At 43.7% G+C, this 19,280-nt stretch overlaps 2 protein-coding genes across 3 annotated transcripts in view; both read left to right on the top strand.

Moving 5' to 3' along the window:
* Positions 1-3,083, top strand: part of LOC142074777 (centromere protein H-like) — a 32,909-nt gene extending 29,826 nt beyond the window's left edge. The window contains exon 8 of one of the 2 annotated variants that reach the window (XM_075135643.1): positions 2,918-3,083. In XM_075135643.1, the coding sequence (XP_074991744.1) occupies positions 2,918-3,010 (93 nt within the window). In that variant the 3' untranslated portion in view covers positions 3,011-3,083. The remainder of the gene's footprint in view (positions 1-2,917) is intronic. The other variant, XM_075135645.1, reaches the window with a different exon arrangement.
* Positions 3,084-6,284: 3,201 nt separating this feature from the next.
* On the top strand, positions 6,285-11,886 carry LOC142074664 (alpha-ketoglutarate dehydrogenase component 4-like). Its single transcript, XM_075135436.1, has 4 exons — positions 6,285-6,385; positions 7,191-7,254; positions 10,310-10,512; positions 11,793-11,886. The coding sequence occupies exons 1-4, from the start codon at positions 6,347-6,349 to the stop codon at positions 11,808-11,810; spliced, it is 324 nt and encodes a 107-aa protein (XP_074991537.1). The 5' UTR covers positions 6,285-6,346; the 3' UTR covers positions 11,811-11,886.
* Positions 11,887-19,280: the final 7,394 nt, after the last annotated feature.

Here is a 19,280-nt window from a genome sequence, read left to right as displayed (position 1 = left end):
ACATGCCCTTGTAAAAAGTCCCTCTCCAGCTTTCTTGTAGGCCCCCTTCAGGTACTGGAAGGCTGCTATAAGGTCTCCCCGGAGCCTTCTCTTTTCCAGGCTGAACAACCCAAACTCTCTCAGCCTGTCTTCATAGGGGAGGTGCTCCAATCCCCCCGATCATCTTCGTGGCCCTCCTCTGGAATCACTCCAACAGGTCTATGCTCTTCTTATGTTGGGGGCCCCAGAGCTGAACGCAGTACTCCAGGTGGGGTCTCACGAGAGCGGAGTAGAGGGGGAGAATCACCTCCCGTGACCTGTTGGTCACGCTTTTTTTGATGCAGCCCAGGATACGGTTGGCTTTCTGGGCTGCAAGCACACGTTGCCAGGTCATGTTGAGCTTCTCATCAACCAACACCCCCAAGTCCTTCTCCTCAGGGCTGCTCTCAATCCATTCTCCGCCCAGCCTGTATCCACGTTTGGGATTGCCCCGACCCAGGTGCAGGACCTTGCACTTGGCCTTGTTGAACTTCATGAGGTTCACACGGGCCCACCTCTCAAGCCTGTCCAGGTCCCTCTGGATGGCAACCCTTCCCTCCAGCGTGTTGACTGCACCTCACAGCTTGGTGTCGTCGGCAAACTTGCTGAGGGTGCGCTCAATCCCACTGTCCATGTCCCCGACAAAGATGTTAAATAATACTGGTCCCAATACCGACCCCTGAGGAATGCCACTTGTCACTGGTCTCCACTTGGACATCGAGCTGTTGACCGCAACTCTTTGAGTGTGATCATCCAGCCAATTCCTTATCCACCGAGTGGTCCATCCGTCAAATCCATGTCTCTCCAATTTAGAGACAAGGATGTTGTGCGGGACGGTGTCAAATGCTTTGCACAAGTCCAGGTCGATGACGTTAGTTGCTCTTCCCTTATCCACCAATGCTGTAACCCCATCGTAGAAGGCCACCAAATTTGTCAGGCACGATTTGCCCTTAGTGAAGCCATGCTGGCTGTCACCAATCACCTCCTTATTTTCCATGTGCCTTAGCATAGTTTCGAGGAGGATCTGCTCCATGATCTTCCCAGGCACAGAGGTGAGACTGGCTGGCCTGTAGTTCCCCGGGTCTTCCTTTTTTCCCTTTTTGAAAATGGGGGTAATGTTTCCCCTTTTCCAGTCAGCAGGAACTTCACTGGACTGCCACGACTTCTCAAATACGATGGATAGTGGCTTAGCAACTGCGTCCGCCAGTTCCCTCAGGACCCGCGGATGGATCTCATCGGGTCCCATGGACCTGTGCACCTTCAGGTTCCTTAGATGGTCTTGAACCTGATCTTCTCCTACAGTGGGCGGTTCTTCATTCTCCCAGTCCCTCCCTTTGCCTTCTGCGGCTTGGGCGGTGTGGCTTGAGCATTTGCCGGTGAAGACCGAGGCAAAAAAGTCGTTGAGTACCTCAGCCTTCTCCATATCCCGGGTAACCAGGTCTCCTGTTTCGTTCCAGAGAGGGCCCACATTTTCCCTAGTCTTCCTTTTATCCCCGACGTACCTATAGAAGCTTTTCTTGTTGCCCTTGACGTCCCTGGCCAGATTTCATTCTATCAGGGCTTTAGCTTTCCTAACCTGATCCCTGGCTGCTCGGACAATTTCTCTGTATTCCTCCCAGGCTACCTGTCCTTGCTTCCACCCTCTGTAGGCTTCCTTTTTGTGTTTGAGTGTGTCCAGGAGCTCCTTGTTCATCCATGCAGGCCTCCTGGCGTTTATGCCCGATTTCCTCTTTGTTGGGATGCATTGCTCCTGAGCTCGGAGGAGGTGATCCTTGAATATTAACCAGCTTTCTTGGGGCCCCTCTTCCCTCCAGGGCTTTGTCCCATGGCACTCTACCAAGCAGATCCCTGAAGAGGCCAAAGTCCGCTCTCCTGAAGTCCAGGGTAGTGAGCTTGCTGCGCGCCCTCCTCGGTGCCCTAAGGATCTTGAACTCTACCATTTCATGGTCACTGCAGCCAAGGCTGCCCTTGAGCTTCCCATTCCCCACCAGCCCCTCCTTGTTGGTGAGAACAAGGTCCAGCATAGCACCTCTCCTCGTTGTCTCCTCTACCACTTGGAGAAGGAAGTTATCATCGACGCATTCCAGGAACCTCCCGGATTGCTTATGCCCTGCCGTGTTGTCCCTCCAACAGATATCGGGGTGGTTGAAGTCCCCCATGAGGACCAGGGCTTGTGAATGTGAGGCTGCTCCTATCTGTCTACAGAGGGCCTCATCTGCTCGGTCTTCTGGGTCAGGTGGCCTGTAGCAGACCCCCACCGTAATGTCACCTGTCCCTGCCCTCCCTTTAATCCTGACCCATAAGCTCTCTGTCTGCTCCTCATCCATCCCCAGGCAGAGCTCCATGTACTCCAGCTGGTCATTGACATAGATGTAACATAATAATGTTACATCTCAAATTGAGAATGAGAAATTAAACATTTTAGTGGGTTTTGGATTAGATTCCTGGAATTATCTTCTGTTTTGTATTCCTGAAATCTTCTGAGCTGTAAGTAGAACAAATCTTCTTTGGTTAAATTTAATAATTCCCGTTTTCAACCCAGAACGGCAAGGTGAGAATGTTAGAAACTGTGTAATCTTGTGTTTGAGGCAAACTTTATTTTATGTGTTTTAAAAAAAAAAAAAAATCCTCTAAATTCTATGTTTAAAATAGGGATGGTGTGTCAGCACTTCTAGAAAATTCAAAGCACCACTTTTTTTTTTTTGCCTCTGTATTGACAATAGGATCTAAACCAATACTTCCCTTTCTCCTCTCTCCCCCATCCCACCCATTTCAAACACTGCTGTGAATTTAAAGGGCTTCCAAATTAAAAATTAAAACACACAGGTTTTGATAGATTTTTAATAGGAATAATCCTTTTTAAAGGCTTTTTTTAACCAATAAACTTTCTTTCTCATAGAATATCATAATCGGAAGCAGAGTTAACTGGGCACAAGATCCATCTTTAAAGGCAATTGTTCTGCAGCTTGAAAAAAAGGTCTCTTTTTTGTGAGTCAGGAGAAATGGTGTTTCATTTTATACAGTGTATGTAATCAATATACTAAACTTGATAAAGTGTGCTTTCATGATGCATATTAAAGAATTTGAAAATTTAACCTTTCTGGAAGTTGTTCTCTCTAGAGACTCAGAATGTGGCCATGCAACTCTTTGAAGTGAAATTTAATTCCTGGTACACAACAAATGTTCAAACAGGTAGCGTAGCTGATAAAACTAACTGAAGAGACATTTCATAGCTGTCCTGTCCCAAGAGCTCATTTTCCTCTGAAAGGCAGCAATAACACAAGAAAGAATAATAATCTATATATTTCAAGCTTTTATGTAAAAAGTGGGCTTAAACCAAGGCTCTACAATTTCTGTCCTCCCTTCTGGGAGGGAGAAGTATGCCAGTACAGCTCTTCCTCTGGGCACCAGCAAGCCCTGGGGAGAAGGCTGCAGAGCTCAGACAGGATCCATGACCCTGCTTTGCCCCTGTAGAAAGCTCAAACTGGAAAACTTAGTTAAGTCAGTGTTTGGTTTTTGTCTTTTTTTTTTTTTATTAAAGCATTATGTATAATTTTAAACACCAAAAAGTTTATACTCTTAATTGTAACTATCACTTGTGCCTGTGCTATATTGTGATTAGTTAAGCAAAGCATCCAGGAGTAGATGCAACCTCTAGATGCTGTCCCACATGGCAAAATGACAACCCTAGAGAAAATGTAGGTAAAATGGAAGAGGTGACTTCATCCTGTTAACTGTGCAGCTAAGCAGTATTTTAAATGTATTTTTACATTAACAGTTGCATTTTGCCTTCATGTTTGAAGAAAATTGACTAAATCATAGCGTGTAATTGTATTGGGTTTGTGCGGCACGGTTTTGGTAGAAGGGGGGCTACAGGGGTGGCGTCTGTGAGAAGATGCCAGAAGCTTCCACCATGTCCGATAGAGCCAATTCCAGCCAGCTCCAAGATGGACCCACTGCTGGCCAAAGCTGAGCCAATCAGCGATGGTGGTAGCGCCTCTGTGATAACATATTCAAGAAGGGGAAAAAAAAACTGTGGCGGAACAACAGCCAGAAGAGAGGAGTGAGAATGTGTGAGAGAAACAACCCTGCAGACACCAAGGTCAGTGAAGAAGGAGGGGGAGGAGGTGCTCCAGGCGCCAGAGCAGAGATTCCCCTGCAGCCCGTGGTGAAGACCATGGTGAGGCAGGCTGTCCCCCTGCAGCCCATGGAGGTCCACAGTGGAGCAGATATCCCCCTGCAGCCCATGGAGGACCCCACGCCGGAGCAGGTAGATGCACCCGAAGGAAGCTGTGACTCCGTGGAGAGGAGCCCACGCTGGAGAGCAGGTCTTCTGGCAGGACTTGTGACTCTGTGGGGGACCCACGCTGGAGCAGTCTGTTCCTGAAGGACTGCATCCCGTGGAAAGGACCCATGCTGGAGCAGTTCATGAAGAACTGCAGCCTGCGTGTTGTGGTTTAACCCAGCAGGCAGCCAAACACCACACAACCGCTTGCTCGCTCCCCACCCCCACCAGTGGGATGGGGAAGAGAGTTGGGGAAAAAAAAAAGTAAAATTTGTAGATTGAGATAAAGACAGTTTAATAGGACAGAAAAGGAAGGGAAAATAATAATGATGATAATAATGATGATGATGATAGAATATACAAAATAAGTGATGCACAATGCAATTGCTCACCACCTGCCGACCGATGCCCAGCTAGTCCCTGAGCAGTGATTCCCCCTCCCCGGCCAACCCCCCAGTTTATATACTGAGCATGACGTCATATGGTATGGAATACCCCGTGTTAAAAATTCCCCTCTATTTCAGTGAAATACTCACGTCAAATGTCTTGGCATTTCTCAATGGGTGAAGGATTGAGCCTCGAGGAGTGTTTCGGCCGAGGAGTGCTGCAGCCCAGGTCCCGTGCTAGTCGGCGACGGTCCTCTGAATATCACAAACTCGAGAGTTTGCGAACTCTGAGAAGCGTTCCGCTCAGAGGGAGATTCTGGGTGCAGCTCGCTGCAGTCCAGGAGAGCTTAAAGGGTCTCACTTGGGACCACTGTTTATAGGGTCACAAGATGATTGACTTTTTAGTCATCCATCAAAACTCTCAAGGTTTCAGTAACAATGGTATCGTTCCACTTGAGCTGAGACTCGGATAAGGGTATCAGGGGATGACAATTATCCCCGCTCTCGTCCTCCACTTGGGCCAGGCAGCGGAATTTTCTGGTACAATCGGTACGTTCCCCAACCTCAGCTACGCAAGAGTTCCTGATACGGTAAAGGGACGCTTCACCGCCTGACTCATTACACCAAGGCCAAGGTTTAATGGGATTTTCTGAGATCGTGGAGCGGCCCAGGAAGGGTGGGGGGGAATGCACCACCACACCCCGTTGGCCAGTTGGGTTAGCTGTCCTGGCTATGCTCCCTCCCAGCTTCTTGTGCACCTGGCAGAGCATGGGAAGCTGAAAAGTCCTTGACTTAGTATAAACACTGCTTAGCAACAACTAAAACATCAGTTTGTTATCAACATTATTTTCATCCTAAATCCAAAACACAGGGCTATACCAGCTACTAGGAAGAAAATTAACTCTATCCCAGCTGAAACCAGGACACTGTGGGAAGGACCCATGTTGGAGAAGTTCGCGGAGGACTCTCTCCCGTGGGTGGGACCCCACGCTGGAGCAGGGGAAGAGCATGAGGAAGAAGGAGCGGCAGAGACAACGTGTGATGAACGGACCGCAACCCCCATTCCCCGTCCCCCTGCACCGCTCGGGGGGGAGGAGGTAGAGAATTCAGGAGTGAAGTTGAGCCCTGGAAGAAGGGAGGGGTGGGGGGAAGGTGTTTTAAGATTCGGTTTTATTTCTCATTATCCTACTCTGATTTGATTGGCAATAAATTAAATTAATTTCCCCGAGTTGAGTCTGTCTTGCCTGTGACGGTAATTGTTGAGTGATCTCCCTGTCCTTATCTCGACCCACGAGCCTTTCATTATATTTTCTCCCCCCTGTGCAGCTGAGGAGTGGGAGTGATAGAGCAGCTTGGTGGGCACCTGGTGTCTAGCCAAGGTCAACCCACCACAGTAATATGTTAAATAAAAACATTGGCTGTCTTTATAAGTGAATGTCAGCTTTTAAAAGGTGGATCGGCCGTGTCTTGATCGAATTAAAATAAAACGCAGAGCTACTTGAAGCGGTTTTTTACTTTTAATGCGTTGCCTCTGTATTTTGTTGTGTTTGTATTTTGGCACTGCCTCCAACAGCCCTTCCACCGGGCCCCGCCCATAGTGGGCGTGGCCTGGTGCCTCTCAGGCGCAGGCGGTGGGGCGCGGCGCTGTGGCGTCACCATGGGCAGTAAGATGGCGGCCGCCATTAGGGTCGTTCAGGTAACGGCGCTCAGCTTGCGGCCTGGGGGGCGGCTGCGGTGACTGGGGCCGGTAGCCCGGCGCCGGTGGCGGGCCTCGCCTCGCGCGCGGCCACTGGGGCCTGAGGTGGCCGAGTCGCTGCCGGAGAGGCCGGTGTCCTTGGCGCGGGGGAAGAAGCATGCGGCGGGGCCGTCCCGGTGGCGCTGGTCATTTGATTCCGGTGCCTGGTCTCCTTCTGGTACTAAAGGATGCTACCGGGCAGCCCTGCCCCTTTTGTGCGCTGTTCGAGAGGGGAGGGCGCTAGCCAGCATCTCCTTTCTAAGCCATCCCTCTTCCCTTCAATGTGAAGGTGAAACATGGAGTCTTCTTGAAAAGACATGTTTCAAAAATAAGCAGAGTGACTTTGAATACCAGGCTTTATAATTTATAGTTTTTTTCTTAATGGAACTGGTCAATTCCATCCAGACCGCTGAACAATTATGTACAGGCAGAGCACAGCTAGCAATTCCATGTGCTAAAACTTTATCATTCCATTTATGCTACTGTGGTAGCTATTTCTGCATACACACTGATTGCTGTGAGAAAAGGAAGAGAATGCTTATTCCTGTTCTGGACACTAGGGTGGAGGAATGCCTTTAAAGGTGAAATTTCTCCTTGAGTAAAAATAGAACTTTTCTAAGTTTATCAGAGTGGCGGTGCACAAAGCAGCAGTATAGAAGTGGTTGTTTAATATGTTGTACGTTCCATTTTATTATTGTAAAGTTAATGTTCATCTAGAAATATATTTTATTCTCCCTGTTTCTCCTACTACCTTGTCTTGTTCTAGGTAGTCAAGCCACATACTCCATTAATTAAGTTTCCGGACAGAAAAAGTAGTCCCAGACCTAAAAGTAAGTATTTCATCTATAGATACAACTTGTGCCACATTTCTTTGCGTTAACTGTTTTATATAAGAACCAGCACACAATTTTTCTGCTTCGACTATGCGACTCAACTGATTTTGAGCAGGGCTTCTGAACCATAGTTGTTTTAGTTTGAAGGCAACTCTTTGACTCTTCCTTTTCAGATTCTATATAACTGTGGGAGTATACATAATGCACGCATGTCTCTATTTCTTGGTCAAGGCAGATTCACAAAGATTTCCAGTGTTGTTTTCCTACTTATATACAAAGTCCCATTTTTGCAAATACTAATATTTGCCTGAAGTGATAGTGCCCAAGTCAATTTGAAGCAGCCTTAGGTATTTGGTGATCTTTGCAGAAATGATATTGCATTTTCCTCATCCTTTCTTTTCCTAATTGGAGCGTGCGATGTCTGTGGTATTTAAAACCCTGATTATAGCTGAGAGCGCCATCCCACTGTACATTTTAAGAAGTGTTTCCTTGTGCTATTAATTAATGCTGAGAAAAAATTAACTTCATTGCAATCTTTGAAATTAATTTTTATACCTATAGCTATGTTTATATTTATAGGAACCCCAATACTGTTACATCAAAGTTAATGAGCTGTATGTTGTTTTAATATTCCTTTTGAGTCAATAAAGCATTTGAAACTAAAGTAGTAGATGTTTTAAGAAGCTCTGTTGTTATTCTCACTTGTTTAGAAATGATACCGTACCACGTATTTGCCACAGCATTATCACATTTGGGATTTAGCTTTAAGTTTAGTTTATCCATTAACATTGCAAAATATCTACAGTGCACATCAGTGCCACTTCTGACTTACCTGTGAATTCTTCAGGAACTATTTTCTGCAATAGCTTTCAGTCAGAATTTCGTATCTTGTGCCCAGTTTAGCCAATCGCACCACCTCTCATGCCAGTGAATTGCTTTCTCAAAGGCTTAAAAACATGTTACTTAGCTCATGTTTATCTTTGCATCAGAAGATTTTTGTGACTATATATTTTAAGTATGTTAGACTTTTCTACCTTAATCGATTTCTGTCGCCTCACTAGTAAATTGCAATCTACCTCACTTTGCTTGAACGCTGTAGCAATAACTGTGTTTCACTGTACCAGACTGTTGCTTCTACATAGCTAAACAGAGCTCTGCAGATCAAGACTATACTTTTAGGGGTGTGAGTGCTTGAAAGGCCAGCCAAATTCTATTATCATATTACTACTGCAACATGATGGTCTCAAACAGGGAAGGGAAAACTGTAGTAGGGACTGTATCTGAGCTTAAGCAACAGCAGTATTAGGTTGGGTATTTTTGAGTCTTGACTTCAGGTTTTTAATTGGCTAATGCTTCTATTCCAACTACACTTCAGACTTTAAAACATACAATACAGGAAAATCTTAGGCAAATCTCTAAACATTTATGTGGTATATAAAACAAATTTGGAGAAACTTTTTCTCTTTTTTCATATATAAGGTGTGTTACTTCTTGAAACAAAAATACTTTGTAGTCATTACTAGCCAAAACTGTTATCATCTGTGTGCTGTGTGTTGTTTTCTTCTGTTTTCATCTTCTGTTCTCTTTGCCTCCTGCTCTTAAATTTTAAAATTTCAGCTTAATGGCATGCCCCCTGTTCAGATTGTGTTCCTTCTGATGGGTTTTCTTCCTCCTCGCTCTGTTTGGGACCTTCCTTTGTTCCTGAACCACCTGATCAACTTGCAACTTTCAGATACAGTCTTCTGACTGAGAACCTCTGAATATGCCTCTCAATGGTGGTTTGGTTTGTGTTGTGGGGGTTTTTTTGTTTGTTTGTTTGTTTTGGTTTTGGTTTGTGTTTTTTTTTTCCCCCACCAAAAAAGACATTGCTGCAGGTGTTTGACGTCCCTGTCCTGCAATTGGCTCAGACTCACTATGGCTAAAACTGGATCCTCTCCTTTGTCCTCATTGATCATGTTGGAGGCAGGGGGGAGAGAGGCAGGCAACACTGTGGCATTTTAACTCCTTGCATTCTTTGACTCATCCAGGTCTGCTCAGTCTTGATGCTGCTTATTTTATAATTATGTAGTCCCTCTTTCCCAGCTGTTTAGATGTTGCATTTGTCTTGATCATTTTTCCAGGAGCACTGGGAGGGACTTCCTGTGGAAGCATTCTGCTTTTTCAGGTGTTTTAATCTTATATACAGAGGCCTAAGTGCTTCTGAAGTAAACATATTGCTATAAGACTCAGTCCTGCCTGGTGGGGTAATTGTGTGTTTCCACTGCAAGATCAGCCATGGTGGGACAGACCTAAGGTTCAAAATTCTTTCAGTGCTGACTTTGATAACACTGCCCTTTTGTCATCGGTTCTCCTATCCTTAAACTCAAGGCAACTTCTTTGATGTGAATTTCTTAAGCCTAGTTCCTGGCCCTCACCTGTAAAGTACTTCACATACTCCTTGGTCTCTGTATTTCATTAAGTTTGATTGCTGATGCCCAATATGTGAGGTTAATTCTCCACATCATTAACATAATTTGATATGATGCCATTTTGTAATATTAAAAATGGGTACAGCATTGTATTGCATGTTGTGGTATGTCATAATTGTGATCTTTATCTTTCTGTAAGCCTCTACCTCTTTTTCACTTGTCTGTCTTTACAGTTGCAGTAAACAAAAAGCATCATCTTAGTGGATGTTAGTTATTTATCTTGGTTATCTTTCTACATAACCTCCTCCACACACACATTTGATACTTTATGCTTTTTCTGCAAGTACAGCTTCCCAGTGAAAAAGCCTTTGTTAGGATATATGCTGATTTATCTTCTGTTTCCACATCAGTATTTCTTCCACTCAAATATGCTTTCTTTTACTTTCAGAATTTCTTCACTGTGTTCTTGGTATATTTAACAACAATAAAAACAGCTTGTGAGAAGTAGAGTATCTTTTAATTCTTTTAAGTATTTGTTATAATGAAGAAAATTGTCAATAACTGATAACTTTTATTGGCTGCTCATTAATTAATTTTACAGTCTTGTTATATTTCTGTAAATGGTTTTGCAATCTGGGTTTCAGTACAGGAATCTCTACAAGCAAGTGTGCCATCTCTCAATGCTTCAAAAGCACAGGAGTCTGTAGGAGGCAGATCACCGGCATTTCAAAATATTTCACCTGTTATTAGAATACAAGGTATACCAGACACTTCTGAATTAGCAAGAAACTTACCTCAGAAATACAGAAGGAAACTTATGTCAGATGAAGAGATTGAATATATTCAAGTAAGTTTCATTTATTGGTGTGTATTGTCTGTATTTACTTAGCATTTATCTTATTTCTACACCTTCTTCAAAGTTTAAAATATGGTATTACATTGTAATTCTTGGTAAGTGTATACTCAGAGTTTTCACAGCTTTGATACACAATACCCAAACTACAAAATCTTAATACACAAGGTACCCAACTCTCACTAATTAGTAGCTTGTGGTATCACTGATTAGAGAGATACAGACTTAAAACAGACATGCAGATAGCTAGCGATAGTCGTAGCCTACATTAATCACAGTCACTACCTGTTTTGTAATAGCTCTTTAATGTGTAATTTGAATATGCTGGACAGGAGCACAAGAGTCTGTTCTTAGACCAGCAAAGGCTATTACCAGGTGACTGAAGTCCAAAATATTTCTCAAACTAGTTTTTATAACTTATTTATTAGTAAGTTAACTCTTGTATTTCTAGTAGCGGAAACATTTTATTAAACTTGATATAAATATTTTCTGCAATATTTGCAAATATGACATTGTACATGAAAGGCCAGAAAAACCTGCTTTTGTTCTGTAACAATTTTCAGTTGTAAACACTGATGCTTAAAAAGGGAGAATGCACAAAATTTGAAGAACTGGAGAGATGAGTGTGAGTTTGAAATGAAAAGACACTTACATAGCTTTGTTAAATGATAAGGACACCTACAGTGTGATCATGTTAGTAGAGGAAATCAGTTTTCCTGCATGTATATCAGGGTATTATAATTAGAAATAAAATTATTTATTTTCCATAGTAATACACTTCTTGACCTCTAGCATAAATTTTCTAATGGTGAGGTAAGTTGTAAAATAATTTTGTTGGCAAAATAATGAATTGAGTACCTTTCTGATTTCTCATAAAGATTGTAATGGCTGACCTTGGCTTTGTTTTTACTTTGCACTTTGGAATTTGGGCACTGAAAATAATTCTAAAACTTCTGTTTACTACTGCTGTGTTTATCAGACCTTTCTAAAGTGAATAAGAGTCAGGTTTCTTCAGAGTGGGAGAATTGGAAGCAGCTATAATTATAAGTTGCAGGTGTTGATCTTTTTGTATTCTCCCCTGAAAAAAATGGAGCTGTTAAGGGTAGATGCTGATACTTTGACACACTGTGCATGTTCTTATATAGATTAAAAATCAATGTCTAAATCGGAAATTAAAACTAGAACTCTGTTAATCTAGAAAGGCAAAAAAGATTTGATCTCCATTTCCCGTTCTTTTAGTGGAATGTATTTAACTGTCTGCTTTTATTTTACAGCGTGGAGGTCCAGAATAAGTATGGAAGACAGTTTGTTTGCCACTGTTGAAGAATGAAGTATTGTATTCACAATAAAGGCATTTCCTTAATATTATGATTGTATACTAATAGCTTTAATAAAAACCCATATGAAGGGTGAGAAGGTTGACACAACACACTATATATTAATTTGTGATTGAGAAAGCCATCAACAGAAAATCTAACTAGCATTTGATGTCCACGCCATTAAAATATTTTTCTAATTAGCCATTTGCAAACTTGCCAATAGAACTGAGTTGTTTTCTTTTTCTATTTAAAAAGATTCAGATGTCTCATCAGGAATGATTTTATGGGCAGGAAAGGGACACTGAAGTATTCTCAAAGATTATTAAGACTGCGTGGTTGTTCTTAGTAGTTATACAACTGAATATCAGATGTGAGGTTGGGAAAAAATAAAAATAGGTTGCTCTGGGATTATTTAAATTATTAACTGTTTCAGAAGAGAGCCCTTTGGGACCAATTACAGTTAGAAGTCCACAATATACCTGAACTCTAGGCTTAATTTGCATAGTCCTTAACTACAGCCTTGCACGTGGCAGACAGAAGTGAGCCAGGCTGTGCCTGTGCATCTCAGGCTGGTACAGCCAACGGCCCTAGCGTCAGTCACGCTGCTTTCAGCCAAGGGGCCGTGTAGTGCTGTAACCTGTGGTATTGAAGAGCAGCTGCGCGTTCCCCTCCCGGGCTGTGCCCCAGCCTCCTCTCCTCCGGTACTGGAGATAACGGCGCCGATTGCTTCATCAGCCCTCTTCCCCTTCGCGCCTCCTATGAGTTACCGGGAGCTGGGGACAGTGCCAGGCGGCTCTCGCGAGGCACCGCCCGGCGCTGGCGGGAAGCGGCGAGGGGTGTAGTGCCGGCGGCGGTTGCCAGGGGCGGGGTGGGGGGGTGGGTGCGTCTCCCCCTCTTCCTCTCTCTCTCTCCCCCACCACTCCTCCCTCTCTCTCCCCCCCTCTCTCCCCCCTCCCCCCCCCCGCGTCTCTCTCTCTGTGTCTGTCCCCGATCCTCCCGCCCCGGCAGCGATGGATGCGTGGGCGCGCGCCAAGCGCTATGAGAAACTTGACTTCTTGGAGGAGGGACAGGTTGGTGTATGCAGAGCTCCTCAGCTTCCCCCCGGCCCGCCAGGTGCGGGGGTCCCCTCTGAGGGGTCGGCCGGGCCCGGCCGCTCTGTGAGGGACGGTCAAGCGGCTCTGGTGACGGCCCTCTTGTAACTGGAGTGGCCGTGGCAGAGGGGAGCCCCGCGGCCCTGGGGCTGCCTGCAGCGGCGCTGGCTCTAGCGGCCTCTGCCCGGCCCGTGGGCTGGCCTGGCCCCGTCTCGCCTTCCGCACGCAGCGGTGGGACCCTGCTGCGAGGCAGGGTGATACTGCGGTTATAGGGTGAGAGGGCCGGCCTCGTGCGGGGGAGGCAGGTTGTCCCCCACCACCGTGCTGACACCAGGATTTCATGGCCTCCTCCTGAGGGAAGGCCCTGGCGCGGGCACCTCTCCAGCCCGAGGAGCTGGGTTCGGTGGCTCGGGGGCCGTGTCTGCTGTGGCAACGTCCGAGCCTCCGACGAGGCTGCGCTGGCATACAACTTGCATGCCCCTGTAGTCACGCGAGCCTCTCTCTTTCTCCTTAGTTTGCTACTGTCTATAAAGCAAGGGATAAGAACACCAACCAAATTGTTGCTATTAAAAAGGTGAGTGTCAGAATATTTTCCCATTGTGTGATCAAGTGTCTGGTTGCTCTTGACCTGCCTAATGATTTTTTGGACAGACTTGATGGGTAATGGGGGAAGATTTTGTTTCTAGAGTGTTTTGTTTAAATGATCCAGTTAAGTCATCTTTAATACTTTTTTTTTCCTCCAAGAAGACAGACTAGCTTCAGTCTTACTACATTTATGAGTTTCTGCAAGGGTTACCTGGTCTTTAACTTGAAATTTTGGTTATTTGTTAAACAGGTGTATCCTTAAAACAAAACACACATTTCCAAAATTCAGGCTTTATTAGTCCTTGCTAGTGGCTTGCTTTTTGAATCTTTCCTCCTGCCGTACCTTATTTCCTTCAGTCCGGGAATGTTACTCCTGATGAAGTTCCTCAAAAAATTACCACCAATTCTGACAGAATTTGACAAAAGTGATCTTAGATCTGCAACTTAACTGTTTGAATATAAATGTTAAAAATGTCTATGTTTTCATAAAGTGTTTCGCTTCATACAATCTGAAGAGATTACAGAAAGTTTTTGTATTAAAAATAGGTGATTTTAGGTACTTTGCGAGGGATGAAAAATGTATGTTACAGTACTTTGGTTAGTTAAAGGGCCTACTTTACTAGGTGAATTAAACCATATAAATAGTAAGTAATTTTGTTTGATACACTAATCCATTTTAGCATTATAATGCTGTTCCTGTATGGTTGCTACTAGTAGCAGCTGTTGTGAAAAACATTCTTGTTTGTATCAGAATATTTTCTTAACTTTTATCATCTGGAAATATCAGTGACAGGATTCTGGACTTGAAAATTTCAGGGCAGTAGATGATTGAGATAGAAGGACTTTAAGTCAGCCCAAGTTTAGAGTATGCTAATTTTACTAGAATCATTCTAAGACAACTGTCAATTACTTTGGCCTCATTTCTCCCTGGGGAGAAGCTCGTTAGTGATATAATAAAGCTTTGTGGCTACAAAGCATTTTATGCTGCCAGTTTGCATTATGTCTGTTTTCAACCATCATGACTATTTTTAAGCTTTCGTAAAAGCTAATGCTGTGGAGACAATTCTCTCTTTTTTTTTTTTTTCTTTCTTCTTAAAAAAACAAACCACCACCTAGCTGGTAAAGCACTTCATGGTACTAAAACTCATCCTGTCTTAGAAGAATAACACTAAAGAATGTATCCCCTACTGTTGGGGCAGATGGCTTAACCTTGTATAATATGAAAAATTTCTTTTCAGATTAAACTGGGACATAGATCATATGCTAAAGATGGTGAGTTTTAAAACAAATTCATGCTGCAGAAGCTGTGCTTTGTTTGCTTTGCTTTTGTAAATTCGTGCATTAATTTCCCACACCATAACTTGGCTGAGAAAAATTAGCTCAACTCTTTTAGTGTAAGGCTTAGTAGAGCCCAAACTGCAGGGACAGAAGTGGACAACCCAGCTTCCCAAACTGCAGGGACAGAAAAAAGCAGCAGAAATACCTGCATGCATAGTATATGTCTAAATATGAGTATATAACTGGCTAGCTTCTCAATTTAAGTGGAATACAAACACGAATATAGCACAGAATAATAATCTTTACAGCACTGAGTTTAGAATATCTTTTTGTATTGATGCATCTCTGTGCCTTAAATATGTAAGACACGTGAGAGTGTTTATCTTGGTTTTCAGCTGTTTCTTTTGTTCTATTTTTGTGATTTATGCTGAGACAAAAGTTAATAAAAACAAGATCTTATAACTCTTGTCTCTTTGTGGGTTTGTTTTATGTTGAGAAATCAGGTCCACAGAGCAGTGTCTTTTGATCATGTGCTCTGACTAGCCATGTGCCTTTAGGCATGGATATTGCAAGTAAAAACCCAATAATCGTGGTCTTCTCTTACAGCCTGTGTGGTGTAGTAGAATTTTGTATGTGTGTAGGCTGCCATCCTTAAGGGATCCTGCATCAGGTTACCAACTTTCCGGTGAAGAATCTTTGCTCTCAACTGTCCAATTCCATTCTAAGGAAAAAATTTTAAAAGAGAAACTGAGCACTCATCTCGGAGTCTCCCAGTTGGGCTGACACAGTCATGATCCACCTGGCCTTCAATGGACTAATGTCCTTCAAGGACAGTCATTCAGTCATTACTTTTGGCTTATACAATGTCTAGCTATAGTTCAAAAAAGTTATTAAAAATAATGATCATGTCTGTTTTCCCTGTGTTGTCTGGTAATGTGGCATACTTTTTTCTGAATCTAAGGCTTTGCCCACCTGAAAGCAGACATTGTCAACTTGATTCTAAAATAAGTAATTAAAATAGGCAAAGCAGGAGTGTAAAGTAATCCATGTAGCTTTACCCAAAACTTTGCTAGAGTCTTACACATTGAATCAGATCCCAAGTTTTGGGAGAACACTGTTTTTCACCTCATGTACAGCTGGAACTCTTGCTGCACAACGTACCACAGGAGCATTTGCTTGCCGGGCAGTTTTTGTACAAGCCATACATACCAGCATTTTTGAAGGAGGAATTGTTACCCTGCAGGAATCGTGGTTTGATGCAGTGCAGTCGGTGTGACTGCCAAAGTGTACCCCCCCAGGTTTTTCCTCTATAAAATCTGGCTATTAAAGGATTCAAGCAAGGGTGAGCAGGTTTTGGCCACTGTAGCTTTTCTATTCTCACGTTGTGGTATAAAAGGATGTGTGCCTTGCCTTATTAAATAATGCTATTTCAAAAATGAGAGAGAGATATTAATGAGGTTTGTCAGTGTGCCTCTCTCTGGAAGTGAGACACGTTGAAGAACTGATATTTGCAAGATGTAACTTTTCTTTAAAACAAAACCCAAGCTTACTATACCCTGAAAAAGGTGATTTTTTTTTAATTATTATTTTATTTTTTTTTAGACTTTTGCTAGAACTTCCCCGTTTTGCCAAAAGGGGGGCATGTTCCTTTATAATCTACATCTAATTACTATGGTGTGGTGGGTTGACCCTGGCTGGACGCCAGGTGCCCACCAAGCGGCTCTATCACTCCCCCTACTCAGCTGCACAGGGGGAAAAAATACGACAAAAGGATAATGAGAAATAAAACCAAATCTTAAAACACCTTCCCCCCACCCCTCCCTTCTTCCCAGGCTCAACTTCACTCCCGATTTTCTCTACCTCGTCCCCCTGAGCAGCACAGGGGAATGGGGAATGGGGGGTTGTGGTCAGTTTATCACACGTTGTCTCTGCTGCTCCTTCCTCCTCACACTCTTCCCCTGCTCCAGCGTGGGGTCCCACCCACGGGAGACAGTCCTCCACAAACTTTTCCAATGTGAGTCCTTCCCACGGGCTGCAGTTCTTCACAAACTGCTCCAGCATGGGTCCTTTCCACAGGGTGCAGTCCTTCAGGAACAGACTGATCCAGCGTGGGTCCCCCACGGGGTCACAAGTCCTGCCAGCAAACCTGCTCCAGCGTGGGCTCCTCTCTCCATGGGGCCACAAGTCCTGCCAGGAGCCTGCTCCAGCGCAGGCTCTCCACGGGGTCACATCCTCCTTTGGGCACATCCACCTGCTCCGGCGTGGGGTCCTCCATGGGCTGCAGGTGGATATCTGCTCCACCGTTGACCTCCACAGGCTGCAGGGGGACAGCCTGCCTCACCATGGTCTTTACCACGGGCTGCAGGGGAATCTCTGCTCTGGCGCCTGGAGCACCTCCTCCCCCTCCTTCTTCACTGACCTTGGTGTCTGCAGGGTTGTTTCTCTCACATATTCTCACTCCTCTCTTCTGGCTGTCGTTCTGCCACAGTTTTTTTTCCCCCTTCTTGAATATGTTATCACAGAGGCGCTACCACCGTTGCTGATTGGCTCAGCCTTGGCCAGCAGTGGGTCCATCTTGGAGCTGTCTGGCCCTGGCTCTATCGGCCATGGGGGAAGTTTCTAGCAGCTTCTCACAGAAGCTACCCCTGCAGCCCCCCTTCTACCAAACCCTTGCTACGCAAACCCAATACATGTGGCGTAGAATTTATTTGCTTTGGAAAAAAGTATATGTCCACTTTTATTCTGCAGCAGTCTACTTATCTATGGCAATGTACTTGTTATTTAAGAAATTGTTGAGTGGTGGGGAAGTAGTTTGTAGTAGTAAATCATTAGTGAGTAACAGAATGAGAGGTTTCTTTGGAGCTTAATCCAAAGTTTTAAATTTTGTTCTGTCTCATCTTGTATTTTTTCTTCAATGTAGGAATCAACAGAACAGTCCTCAGGGAAACAAAATTTTTACAGGAGCTAAGCCATCCAAATATTATTGGTGTACATAAAATGAATGGTACTTCTAGAATCAGTCCTCAAATACTGTTGGTACAGTTTCAAACTGAAATTTAGAATTAGGTGGATCATGGAGATGCTACTTAATTTTGTTTGAGCTATTTTTTCCAGCCCAAAATGGGCAGTAAAACAATTGTCACAGCAGAACACCTATTTCAATAACAAAGTAATTTCTTTTTAAATCCTCTTACTTTTTAGCCTGGGGCTATGTGGATATTAATGGTGGGGAGAATTGTGGAAATTTAGATTACCTGATTTTGCATCTTGCTGATAGACTTGCAAATGATTGCAGTGCTGAATTTACCTGATTGTTTGCTTCACATGGAATTAGTGACAGCCAAATGCAGGCTTTCGTAAGCAATGGTAAAGTGGAATTCATGTGGCTTATTAGGTTTTAGTGCTGATATCTAAAACCTCTGTTGGCGGAAGTAAAACCTATATCTTTTCAGTTGGGTTTAAGTTGACTTCCAGCTACAGATACCTAGCTGGAGCTAAAGATATTTTAAAATTAGCTAATGCCAATAATTTGAAGCTCTGCCATAAATATTAGACCAAATATGCATTTTCCAGATATTTTATTTAACTTTTCAGAGTGGAAATATGATTATCTTCTGGATTGTGAACTTACTTTCAAAATGGTTGCTTTAGTTATCAAAATTAGAGAATGTGCAGAGAAGGACAACTAAAATGGTAAAGGGATGGAGCATCTTCTTTATGAAAAAGTCTGGGATTCCTCACTCTGGAGAGGAGAAGGCTGGGCATGGGGAGGTCTACAAAACTGAGGTGGTAGGTGAAGTGCATGCAGAACTGATATTTGCAAAACCCCACAGTACTAGAAATAGGAGATGTGTTTAAAACATATTTTGGGAGGGGGGAAAAATCTGTACTACTTTTTACACAGCATGTAGTGAATTTCTTGAATTTGTTGCCATGGGCATTGTAGAAGCAGGTAGCATCAGCAGTTGAAAAAGGAATTAAAAAAATTAATCAGCAGCAGGTCCATAAGCAGGTACTAAAGGCAATAGACAAGGATGAACCCCTCTTAGCAGTCCTGATAAAACAGTTGTGGATGTTGGAAGTGTAAGGGGCATGAATTACAAAAAGTAGCCAAGCCTGTATGTTCATGTGCATGGTATCTCCTGTTACCATGGTTTCTGCAGAGGGAGAGCATGAATACAGTTACTGCTGTTATGAACTATGCAAACAACTATCTTAAAATTGGGTAATTCACATGGTCATCATACTGAGACTGTAAGGAATGAGCCACACCATGGAGGGCATACCTTCCTGATCTTGAGGGTAGAATACCAGGCTAGCTGTTCTGTTGTTCTTACTCGGCATCAGGCTTGTGTTATCTCAAATTAAAACCTGATTCTATTGTTATACCGCTTCATCCTAAGAAAGGGCCGTTTGGATATTCTACAAAGAGTTTTATTTATCCTGGAAAGCTTGCTACAAAGATGAATACACACCTAAGAATATTTTT

Source organism: Calonectris borealis, chromosome W, assembly GCF_964195595.1.
Source record: "Calonectris borealis chromosome W, bCalBor7.hap1.2, whole genome shotgun sequence".
Classification (NCBI taxonomy): domain Eukaryota; kingdom Metazoa; phylum Chordata; class Aves; order Procellariiformes; family Procellariidae; genus Calonectris; species Calonectris borealis.
This window is presented reverse-complemented; position numbering and strand designations above follow the sequence as displayed.